A 12,940-nucleotide genomic window follows, 5' to 3' on the forward strand; every position below is an offset into this window, starting at 1 on the left:
GATGTGTGCTGAGGTCCTGTCAGCTGCTCAGACCTGGACTCCTCTTTGAAATGCCCTGCTGTCTTCAGCTTCCTGATCTCAGATGAGATTTCTCCTTCCATTTTCTTTTTTCTGTTCCAAGGCGTCTCTGAAGAAGATCTTTGTTCATGGTGGGTTCTGTCACACACTAGCTCATGCTGAGGTTCTCAACTTGACCACTACTGAAAGGGGCACAGCTCTAATCTTTAGGGCTTTGATACAAACAAGTCTATCAAGCAAATGTCCCCTGGACCAACAGGCAACAAAAATTCCTCAGGGAATATATTGCAGAGTGTTTATTTTTGCAAGTGATAAACTATCTGGTATGGACCCAGAAAAGAAATGAAACCACTTCTAGTTTCTTGATGATGTTGGATTTTTTGGAAATAAAAGCTTGTGGTTATTTCCCCTGCCTACCTAAGATGTTGAAAAATCAGGGCTGATGATTGAAGTTAGAAATACATAAGTGCATTGCTCATAGTATTTATTAATAAAATACAGATTGGCAATGATCATGTTCATCTTCTGAAGAGCAATATTTCATCTTTTTCTGGTCCTAAAACTCATTCAGTCTGTGGTCATAAAGTTCAAGGCTTGTACTGAAAGTGCATGGAAAATTTAGATAACTTCATTCACCTTGTGCTGCTGTGTTAGTGACATGATTTCTCCTGAGTGCTATTCATTTGCATTTATTAGAGTTTTAAAAACAGTGTTTCCAGCTTGTTATTGAAGCACTAGTGTGTTATGCTAATAGTAAAAGAAAATGATATTTAAAGATGGATGTCAAATTTACACCAATTTTTTTCCCTCAGATTTTTTCTTGTACTGCTAAATGCTACAGTTGGATCTGAATTTGTTCTCTTTAAGGTTCTGTGGCTGTCACTGTCAGTGACTTTTCCATAGAATTTGTTTTCTCTAGAGCAGAAAGGATGCTGGGATTTAGAGCTCTTTGTTTCATAATTTTGAATAATAAAAATGAACTGTCATTGTGTTTATTTTCTATATCCTTTCTTGTGAAATATTTTCCTCATGAAGTCAGTGTTCAACCTGAAGTTTTTTCCTCTGTCTTTGGAACCACAGGATCCCTCATCCCTGTTTATCTTGTGCTACATTTCTTTTAAGTGCTTTGCATTTTCCCTTGCTAAATGCTGTTCAATAGAGGGATTCATTCAGATTTCCTTATGCAGCCATCAAGGAGAATATTACAAATTTAAGTGCTTTGACCTTTTGAATAATTTGAGGAGTTTGCACTAATTTCTTTTAAGAGTAAGGCTGTCCTTTATTCTTCTTCAGTTCATTGTTTTGTAGGAAAAATTTTAGAGATGGGAGGTAGATGAGAAATTGAAAGCTTCTAAAATGCTGGGGGAGGGAGTTTTATCAGAAAGGGTGGGGGAAAGGTGTGGTATATAACTCCAGCTGCCTTTGTCTGGTGGTCACTTACTGAGATTTACAGTCAAATTGTGTTTGCCCTAAATAGTTCATTGCATGCATCACAGCAGCCCCTTAATAAAAATTCTTTGTAGGTAGAGGAGCTGGTTCCATAGGGGCAGGGGGTTCTCTTGGTCAGGGTGGGGTTACAGCATTAAAGCTGATTTGTGTGGTAGATGGGCAGGTCAGTGCTACCATCCAGCTGGAACACCGTTGAATCCACAATTGCATTTATTTAGTCTCTTAAAATAACCTCCAGTGAACGAGAATATAGGAAGAGTTTGGAGATGACGATTTTGTTTTACGTGCTCTAGTTGAAGGTATTGAAGTCTATACACAAATCTCTAAATCTTAAAACAAGCAAAAGGTCTGAGCACTGGAAAACTTTTGTGTAGTCCTGTAATATTAGAGGTCATGAAAATTGTATAGGTATTTTTTAATTATATATGTGTCTTATTCTTCTTAAGCAGTAAAATTTGCCTCTCTAGTTTGCTCTAGAGTTAATAGATTAGGTCACTGCTCCAGGAAAGGGGAAGGAGCAGACTCTCAGGGGCACAAGTAGCATGTACGTTCAGGAAAGAGCTTTTCAAATTCAGATTTCAAAAGGGCTGTGAGATTTTAAAGCTTAGCTCTTCCCCATCTCAGCAGTATTTCTGGATGAAATATTTTGCAGTTTCAGAAGAACAGGATCTTTAGTAACCCTGTAGTGGGTTCCTTGGCTGATGCCATCTTTTCCAAATCATGGTGTTTTGACCATTGAAAATCCCCACCCTGTTCTCCATTTCTGGTCCTGAGAGGGAGCCTCCAGAACCAGGGTACTCAGCACCTACTATTCTCCATTTGAATCTGGGTTTCCTCCAGAGATGATTATCCTGTATCATTTCCAGGGATTCATCCTTCTCATTCAGTGCTGGCTGTTCAGACGTAGAATTTGAATTGTCAAGTCCTGAGCCAGCCATGCATTTAGGGATTTAATTGTACTTACTATTTTTATGAGTGAGTCTGACATGCTTAAAAAATTGGTGTACAGTAACTGAAGCAAAACAGTCTAGTAAAGTATTTAAAATTAACATGTCCATTTTTTTAGTCTTACTGTAACTATTGACTTACGTTTGGTTTTTGTATGTTGTATATTTTTTGAACCAGTTTGAGATGTAAATTTTGATAAGAAAATGGGGCCAGCTAGCCCTTTCTGCTGAGTTTTGCTTCTTTTCTTATTCTTCAATATTTGTTGTTTTGCAGTCACAAACATTGCTTTATTGTAGTAGGTACAAAGATAAGGTTCATCTTTTACCTACACAGTCTTGTTTGTAAGCTAAAATTAGTCTACAAAAATCTCATACAGTGTCTGTGTGTGGCAAGGGCAGTAGGCCAAAAAGGTATTACTTTTGAATTACTTCAGAAAAAAGACTACAAGAAGTACGATGATGTTCATTCTGTTGTTTGCCTCAGTTTCTTTATTAATACATTATTCTATGTCCAGTCACTGCTAGGCTCCTGCAGGTCCCCATGTCAGGCTGTACCATATGGTCATAGATCCAAAGCATTTTCCCAGTCACCTTTAAAGCTTGAAAATTGTATGTTTTAAAACTTGGGGAGATTGAAAGGGGCTGAAACAAAAGGTTGCATTTCAGTTGTTCGATTGCATTTTTTAGATGTATGTACAGTGAGGTGGAGATTTACAGTCTGCACTGTAATCTGCACAAGTTCATACTCGTAGTAACACAGGGAACCTCAGGTTGATACTCGATCTGTTTAGGAAAGTTTCCTTGTGTGTTTTGGGGAATCTGGGTTTTCTGTTTGGGCTGTCTGAAATTTTGCTAGAACTCACACATTTCCTTGGAGACCAAAAGCGTGTGTCTGGCTCCCTCCAAGTGTTGTTACTGACAGTTCTCAGATGGTACCGGGCTGGGTCTATGCAGAAATTCTCTCTGAAGTGAGTGTTCTGTTTTAGTCCTACTCTGATGAGTAATAGCTGTCAGGACACTGATACAGGTCTGCTGGGAGGCTGTATCACTTATCTAACACTCGGGATTTTGCAGCTATAAAGCTGTTGTTCTGTTATTCTGTTTTGATGTTTGACTTCTGTCTGCTTTGGCTCATAATTGAGGCAGAAATGAAAAGACAGTGGAGTTCTGGTTTCCAGCTTCTTCAAGGAATCATGTGCTTGTGGCACCAGGAGATTTGAACACAGATATTGCCTGTGACAGGAAAATGTGAAAATAAAATAAAGAGGAGACTTCAATGAAATATTATCTTGTGCAGAAGATAAGCGTAAGATCAGTGATCCTCCAGAAATTCATCTCTCCCAGGACTTGCTCAATATACTTTGCTTCACTGGATGAATTTTTACTTTTTGAGGCATAGTTAGACTTGAAAGTGTAACATAGTTTGTCTACAGAAGAAAAATCCTATTAAACGCCAATAGTACATCACTTTTATGTACTCTGTGTAGAGCTTGATGAGTTCAACAATATCCATGTCTTGATACAAGTTCTTCCCTGCTTTGTTGAAGAAGCTGTGGGATTTTCTCTAAGCTGGTTCTGGTCTGGCACCTCATCAAGTTGCTTTGCCTTCTTGTTTAGTTTTATGATTTAACCTTCAAGCACTTCTCCGTGATTCCTGTGATTCTGTTTAACCTACAGATTTAATATGGTTGTTATACTCCGGTTATTTAATAATCCCCTGCAGGCACTCTGTGGAATTTATCCTCCTACGAACCCCTGAAGATGGTCATCATCAACCACGGTCTGCAGACACTGACCAATGAGGTGATCATCCCCCACTCGGGCTGGGAGAGCGAGCCCAACGAGGACTCGAAGCCGCGCGACGCCGAGTGGACAACGGTCTTCAAGAACACCTCTGGCTGCCTGCGGTAAGGCGCAGCTGTGGATTGGGTTTCCCACAGTTTCTTGGCTTTTTTAGTGAAGAATTTGAGCTGCTGACTGTTTAGGATTCTAAGTATTCCTTCTAAAATTCCTCGGAAAGGAGCCTTTTCTGGTTTCATACTGTGTTAGCAATTCTGAGAGCAGCTTGTGAGCAGGACAGTCCATGCTAAAAGCTAGAGTCAGGAGGAGTCCTAAAGCAGTCTGAAAAACCTGAAGTACCAATGTTCCCTAAACAGAGTGGGTCTAATTTTGCTTTTCGTTTGAGAAAAAATAGTTATGCTCTCTTTAAATTTTTCAGCTTTGTGATGAAGTCAGTTGGTTTGAATAAAACAAATAAGGATTTGGTATTATACCTTCTGTTGCCCTTAAATGTACTCCTGTCAGATTTCTGCTGAAGAATTCATCTTCAGAAGGTAGTTCATTTCTGTTTCTTGGGCTTGTGGTCTCTAAATTGCAATAACTATTCCTCCAAATAACTTCACAAATGAAGAAAGTAATGAAAAGTGTTCTGAAAGGGCCCATTACTGAAATTATTTGCAGTCCCACTGGAAGCTGAGGTCCTTTAAGCAGACTCCAGGCATCATAGGGTTTTACTTACTAGTGTCTCATTTCTAAGGGTGTTCTGCAAGAGGAAATTAGTCATGGTGAGGGAATAAAAGGATTATCTCAATGAATATGAGATTCTCCAGTAAGTATAGACAATAAATTGGTCATTAGTAGACTAGCCTAATCCACATCAAATTGTATTAGTATGTGGATCCACTCAAACTTCTGTATTCCAGGGTATCTCTTGGTTTATTCATCAGTTGGGTTTGGGTTTTTGTGTTTGTTTGTTGGGGTTTTTTTATTTTAAAGTAAGGCACTGATTTTACAGGAAACTCAAAAGCTTGTGCCCTTTTGGACATTGTATTCTTAAAGCCTACAAAGAAGCGTGAGGAGCAGTACTGAGTTGTCAGAGAATTTAGACTTCCGGTATTTGAAAGTGGTCCTCATGCACCCTGAAATGCATCAGGTCAGCACCCAGTGAATGGTGTCTGCTTCTGCTGTTGAGGGGGAATGTCTTTCAGTCTTTGCATCTCTGGTCACTGCTCTCATAGTCAGGAGGGACTTTGTGCTTCCTGGTGGAAAATTTGAAGCTACCATGAGATGTGTGGCAAGGTGATCTCATGCTTCGCTGAGGCTGCCTAAGGTAGAGGGGGATGTGAGAGCAGGGAAAGGTAATCTGGAAAAGGTAATGTGTCCATGTCTCTGCTGGGAGACACTACCTCTTGCACAGGAACTGGGGAGGGCTGCCCTGCTGTCTCCCCTCTTCGTGCAGTGAGGTGAGTGAAAGCAGGAACGAGACAGGAGCAGGTGAGTGCTTCCTGTTCCCATGTCAGGGATATTACACACACCTTTTGTAGAGCACTTCCTAGGATCTAGGGATCTAAATGGACATATCAAAAGTAATTAACATTAAAACTGTTGGAAATATTTTGTGTTGCGTGTTGAAATCCTCTGCAGCTCATCTTTAAAAGCAGCAGCAAGATGTGATAGTTAACACCAACAGAGAATAAATTGTTGCAGCCATCTGTCTGACAGACATCAGTGTTTAAAAACCCCTTTGCCTACACTTCTCTCGTTGACACAGTAGCTGGTCCTGGAAATTCAATCTTCCACGAATGGAGCTTATTGCAGACTGCAAACTGTTCACCAGTTTGATATTTAATTGGGAGGTTAGGCCTCTTGATGATGTGCCAGCCTCCCTTTGTCCTCTTTGAAAGTGAGCCTCAGGTGTGAGCTGTGTTGTCTCCCAAAATAACTGGAACAATCTGTGAGCTTCTGAGGTTTCAGATGTCCTTGCAGTTCAGGTATCTAAGCAGAAGACGGGCATTGTACATGCAGGATGGCATTAGTTTCAGTATCATTTTTTCAGTTAATGAAGTTTATCAACAGATGTGGGTGAGTTTGTTTCAAACTCAGTGATTCACAGCATGAACTGCCAGTTAATTATTACTTGATTTTTTTTTAACACTGCTTACTCATCTTTATTTTGTTCTTAATCTAGGTTTCTCCTTTGATAATGTGGAGCCATGGAAACATTCATTTCAAAATAATTAAAAACAAGTAATTAAAAAAACCCCACACTACAATTATATACCTTTACTTCTTCAATTCCTGGTCCATCTCATTTTCCTTTCCAGTCTTACCTGTTTTCCCCCTGTATGACTTGTGTCTCCCTCTCCTCACTCTGGGGGTTCAGGCACTGGTGTGTGTGCAGGTCTGAGTAGGTCAGGGTGAGCTGATACCTGATACCAGGTATCCTACCTAGGCACCTAGGCCCAGGGTGGATGAAGAGCTGCATTAACAGCAGGGATAGTGTGGTGTGGCAGGCACCTGTGGGATGGAAGGGTGCTTCAGCTGCAGGGTCAGTAATTGGGGCCAATACCTGAGCAAAGATCTGTAGCTGCACCAGGGCTGGGAATTCACTTAAAAGATAAGTGCCATGATCCATGCACTCTGCCCTTGGCTGGAGCAGAGGTGGCTTACTGGCTTTCTGTAGCCCTGATTCACCCACTTGGTGAGGTACCAAAATTCCCTCTGTGATGCTGGATACTGATTTTGGTTTGTGTGGCCACAGGACTTGTACCCAAAAATGGACCTGCTCTTTATCTGTGTTTGATATGAAAAAACATTGGACCTGATAATTTACAAACTGGAAATCAGAGAAGCTGCTCACAGTTTATCTTCAAGAAATCTGCTTTGCCATGTGATTTATTCTGGGCTTACCTGGGACACTCAGTGGTGTCCATTCCAGGCTACTGTAGCTGACTACAAACACCCAGAGCCAGTGGGAATCCAAGGAAGAAGAGGCCACTGGTGCAGGTCTATATTGACTGTTGTTTATTTAAAGGGCTCCTTCTAAAGTCAAGCCCACTCCTGTGACTGTGCCCATTGTCGGGATTTTTTTGAATCCTGGTATCATGTGCAGCATAGCTGGTGGGTTCTGTGTGCCATCTCACTCTGCACTTCACCTGCCAAAACCTCTGTTCATAGAAATGTTTGGGGGAATCCTTTGTTCCCCTTTGGAAACTTGGCAGCACAGCCAATTTGCAAAGTATGATCTGATAATGAAAGTTATTGGCTGCTCTTTTGTAATCTTGACCACTGGAGTTTTCAGAAACTAGTGCAGGTGATGATAATTTTGACTCATTCTTATCCTGAGATGAGAAAAAAGATGCTTCCTCTTACCTTGCTGTGTTCCTAAGGGCGGACCCAATATGATGAATAGATCTGCAATATCCATAATCACTTTACTGCTCCAAATGGTCATGAGCCTTCTGTGGGATGCTGCCTTGGGTGTCATTTTATAAAACAGGACTATTCTTATATTCTGTTGAAGGTGATAAAAGAAATGTGTGGTAGAAATCTGGAAAGGAACAGTAAAAATCAAAGCAAAGTGGATTTTTAGTTATGAAGCAGTAAGACTGGGGAGGAAGTAAGGAAGACATTTGCTTACTATAGGAGAATCATTAAGTATGCACAGATGTTCCTTCATTTCATTTAAAATACCAGTTTTATGCCTTCATACTGTATTTTATTCTTTTAAGTAAGTGGAAATGTCTCTTCTAGTTACTGCCTTTTTAATTTTTTTATTTTTTTAATATTTTTTTTTTTTAAAACCTTAAATCCCTACTGGCATTTGCAATCCAGAAGCATGTGCCTTCAAATTGCACTTCAGGTGAAATAATGGAATGATTTAGGTCATCTTCATGAGGCTATTTCATGATCCTTCCTTCAACTTTTACCTGGACATTGAGGTACTTCAGGAGAAGAGTATGAGTTGAGGTCTTGTGGGAAAGATGGATCTGTGATTCTTGAACACCCAGGCAGTACAGAGACCTTCCCTGGGTCCCCTGGTTTCTCCTGAGGTGCTTCCCTGCTTTGGAGGGAAGTTGCTGCATCTATGGATCAGAGGACTGTTGCAGTCACATCATCTTGCTAGTTTTCTGTGGAGATACCTGCCATGATTCCTAGTTATCTGGAAGCAGCAAGAATTTTAATGGTTTAAAAATTAAATTCATTCTGGGCTTAATTGCTGTTTTCTGCCTAATTACTTTTAATTCTCTCTTGGATTTTTTCACTTATAAGAGGACAGAGTAGAACTTAGTTCCTAAATTGCCAACTTTCTAGCCTGATTCCTGTGCTAAACTGACCTGCTGTCAACAAATGTTAAATGAATTAATTTGCATAGCAAACAGATGCAAAGTGCTCCTTTTTCCAGGAGTACCATCTGTAGTTGTAGCATTTCTTGTCAGTTCTCCAAGTACACAGAAATTCGTATTCACAAATACCCTCGGGGTTCAGAGCCCTGGCCAAGGTGTATGAACACAAACAAACTGCACCCACCTGACTTCCCCTAAAAACACACATTCTTCAGCTGGAGATTGCACACAACAGCTTGTCCAACATCAGCCCTTAGAAAGGAAAGGGATAACCTGGTGGCTGGAGCTGTACCAGGAGGTTTGAGAAGTGTGGATTTATTTGCTGTTGGGTTACTGCACTGACATAATTACAGGCAAAATTAATGGTATAAACCTTTTTGTGGTTTAATTTTTATTAGCCCTGTCTCCTTGCTTTGTTGAGGTTCAGGCTGCTTAAGTGCCTTAAGGGAATCTAGACTTCACTGATCTTCATTCTTCTGTCTTTAATGTGGGACTGGTACCTCAGTGTGTACCTTCCTCTGAAGTTGCTGTAAATACCAGTAGTTCAGGGATTTTGAAATGGTTCATCCTACAGACATCAACTGGGAATAAGCAACTCCTGTAGGTATAAATTAAGGGTTTGGTCCCATGGAATCAAAACCTGAGAGGCTTGGTAAATGTGAGATAATGATGTTTGAAGACATGGCATAAGGACTCAGTGGATTCAGAGCCAGAAATATACTCCACCAGGTTGAGAAATGATGTAAAAGTATCTGCAGGCTCCTCTTAGGTACTTCAGAGGAAAGATGACTGCCAGAGCTTGATGGTAAATCAGTAATTCTTGGGATGTGTCAAATCATTTTTGTATGCAAATATTCTAAGCCTTTTTTCTGAGGAGGACAGAGCATTATGGTACATGCCTGTACATCTTGTCCTGCAGATGTCACTTGCAGTGTTTCAGTCACAGGTAAGGCTGAGTGAGAGTCCTCATGTCTTTATATATTTGTAACACGTGTGTGTACCCAGACAAGCCCTGCACACACTGTTTGTAGCAGGAGTGTGGGTGTCTGTGAGGCACCTGGAGGTAAAGAAGGTTTGTCAGGCAACCTGTGGTCTTGTTTGGGCAGAAAAGGTCTCTCTCTTTGTCCCCGAAAATACCTGTATTGAGTGTATCAGTGGTGTTGGTGTGCCTGTTTTTTCTTCCCATTGCTGTGTGCTGAATTTGAGGAATGAAAAGAAGGTTGTCAAAACCTGGTTCTTACGCCCTCCTTTCTTATTAATGATTAATGTGTGGCTTTTCTCTGAAGAAAAGTGCCTGGGAATTAGAGCTTTCAAAATGCATTACTTTCAAGCTCTATCCATCTCTAGATCCTGGAGGTATGATAATAGTATGTGGTGACAGACACCTAATGTTTGTCCTGTGTGCACTCGTATACTGGAGGCAGCCTTCATCTCCAGCTGAGGAGAGAAGGCACTGAGGTGCCAGTCTGTGACCTGCAAGTGCTGCCTAGTGCAGAGCAGGGTGCAGGAGGTGAGGCTCAGGTGACACTGCTGCGGTACTGCCAGATGAGCTGCCCATGGTGTCAAGGAAGCTTTACTCACTGAAGCATGGCAGAATTGAGAAGGTAGAAACTAAAGGCTGGCACCTGAAAATTCACATTTCCTGCTTTCATATCAGCAACCAGTTTGCATTAGTACAGAGCCCTCCTCAGCAGCTAAACTTCTCCCCATCTCCAAAAAGGGTTCTTGGACAAAGTCATTTGTTTGATGTTTCTCCTTACTCTGTGTGTTCTCCTAGTTCAAGTAGTCTTTCCTGTGCTTTTGCAGGGCAGTTATTTAACCAAGATCATCTGGAGAGGACTTGTCCCAAAGGTGAATGCTTCACTGTCCCATGCAGGGGAGCTGAGGACAGATGCTGCCATCTCTGTCTCCCACTCACCCGCAGTGCTTGGAGGCCGCTGTGCTCGGGTTGTGTTCAGAGTGGGTGCAGCCTTTGGGAGACTGATGCTCCAGCTACTGGAGCTAATGATACTGTCAGTCTTTTGGTGTGCAACAGGTGCTTTTGAAGTGGACTTCCAGTCAAGGAATAGTTTCAGAAAGAGATAAAAATGGAACCGAAATTTGCCTGTGAATCTTCACTTTGGAGGCAGCAAGTAGCACGAAAAGGGAGAAGCTTATCTGCCCAACCCAGACTGGAAAAAATCAACTCAAATTAAAAACCCACACAAAAGAGAGGAGTGAGGGAAGGCAGTTTCTTAATTAGCTTACTGATACTGTGCAGGATCACAGCATATGGCTGTCCTGGGGCTTATATGATGAGCAGAGCGTTTAATTCGTGCTAGTAAGGAGCTGTTAGGGTTCCTCCTGACAGTTCCTGATGTTTAGCTTGTAATATAAATAAATTATGCATAGATTTTAGCAGCAGAGACATAACCTAGTTACATGCAACCTTAATGCTTTACAATCATATCTTGAGGTATAAATTTAAAGTTGTGCATTTGCTTACTGCCTTTTGTCATTACTTAGGAATGAATCTAGGTCCCTCCTCCCCTGGCTGTCAGGAAAGGGAATCTACAAATATGTCTGTTGCTGTGGTGGGGTGAAGAGCAGGACTGCAGCAAAGCTCCCTGCACTCACTCTAATGGATGTAGTCTGCTTTGGAAGGCTTGTGAGCCCTGATCCTTTTAAGAGTAGTGCTGCCACCTCTTTTCTGTATTTTTGAGATTCTTTGTCATGGCAGCAAGCATGTGTGATGAAACAAGCAGAGCCCCTTGGCCTTTCCTGCAGGCAGAGACTGGGATAATTTGCAAGCTAAGTAGCTGCTGGGCATCAAGGAATTCTCGTGCAATGCGTTTCTGCATCATTTTACATTACAGGAGAGCAAGCTAAGGCCCTCTGAGTAGGTCATGCAGGAGTAACCAGTCAGTATTTTACTGAAAAGGCATTACAAGCTGTTTTGGGTGTAGAATGCCACAGATAAGAAGGTACAGATGTCAAGTCCATCCTTTGTTAAACTGTACTCTTGAGCTCCAGCCTGTTGGAGAGCTCTTGTAGGTGGTGCAGACATGGATAAGAGGTGACAGGGTGACCTGTAGATCTCTTGCTCTGTACCAGTTTTGCTGGAACACAGACTAAGCTCATAAAGCCCTTTTTCAGGCGTGGTTTTTGCCATGTCCTTTTGAGCAATCGGTCAACTAAACAAAACCAAGCACTCTAAACAGGTGGAAGGGTTTGCATCCAAAGAAACTGGGGCTGCTTTGCTGCTTCTCTCGTGGGTGTAACTGGTCAGTGAATGCTGGAATGGAGCAGCAGTATCCACTTGGGTCCCAGGTCTGAACAACTACTGTCCAGCTGCTCCTTACCTAAATCAGCATCAGCAGAGCTTCTCTGGCTTTCTGTGCATTTCACTTGGACTTTGGCCTTTTTCTGCTTTCTTTACCATATTCTCTGAGTTCTGACTGAGCTGTCTGCTGACAAACTGCATTGTGCTATGGAGGGCCCTCTGACCAGAGCTGCTTGGATCAGGCTATCTTTGAGTCACAGACAGCTTCTTTCTTTTTCTCTTGTTTTCAGAACAATGAACTTTAATACCAATTAAACTTTCTGTTATTTGATGTGAACTGAAGTATGGAATCCATTCTATTTCTGCATGAAATGATGGAATGATTTTTAAGTGTTGTACATTCCTCCTTTGAGACATAGCAGACTTCAAATGCACTTGGAAATAGAGTTCATTTACTACATCTATTATTGATCCATCTCCTTTGGCTGGCATCCAAATAAAAATTTCTTTATTATGAAGCAGTGTGTGGGTATGGAAGGGTTGTTTGTGTAGCAAGGGTCCTGCCTGCCAGAGTAGGCGGACAGAACAACTGATATATTTTAAGCTAGATTTGTGAGAAGCTGGCAGTCTTTTATCAGCTGAAGTATGCAAAACTCAGTGTCTGGACAGCAAAGCCTCAGTGATGGTGCTGGTCAGAGCCTAGCAAGGGGTTGGAAAGAGCTCATCACTGTCTCAGTTTCATCTCTTAGCTGTGATTCTTCCAGGGAAAGGTGGAAGCATTACTAGGAGGATGTCTTGAAAATTTCAAGTTCAACTTCCTATTTATAGAAAAAGCAGAGTCTTCAAGCAGTTGTCTTCATTCCCAGCTAGATCTCTAAACAAAGTGCTTTTTACACCTGCTGAACTGAGGCAGGAGGGTAAGTGTTCAGTAACACTCCAGCCTTGGCTTCATCTGCAGCATGGTAGGATAGCAACTGATGGGGCTCTCCAGCCAAGTGACAGACACAACAGTCCTGGAAATAGTAGTTTCAATTTTCAGAGAAGAAGGTGTGTCTGCCTTTATTTTCAAGTTTCTCTTCATCATTAAAAAGAAAACAATCCAAAAGCTCTCCCCATCTCCACTCTGTCTGTCAGATTAT

The 12,940-nt window shown here is 41.5% G+C and overlaps 1 protein-coding gene across 50 annotated transcripts in view; it reads left to right on the forward strand.

Moving 5' to 3' along the window:
- The window catches only part of ARVCF (ARVCF delta catenin family member), a 249,348-nt gene that overhangs the window by 180,915 nt on the left and 55,493 nt on the right, over positions 1-12,940 (forward strand). For all 50 annotated transcript variants that reach the window (XM_086856241.1, XM_086856223.1, XM_086856261.1 and 47 more), the window contains one exon: positions 4,138-4,321. In XM_086856241.1, the coding sequence (XP_086712367.1) occupies positions 4,138-4,321 (184 nt within the window). The remainder of the gene's footprint in view (positions 1-4,137; positions 4,322-12,940) is intronic.

The sequence above is a fragment of the Cyanistes caeruleus genome, chromosome 18 (genome assembly GCF_971803275.1).
Source record: "Cyanistes caeruleus chromosome 18, bCyaCae1.hap1.1, whole genome shotgun sequence".
Lineage (NCBI taxonomy): Eukaryota > Metazoa > Chordata > Aves > Passeriformes > Paridae > Cyanistes > Cyanistes caeruleus.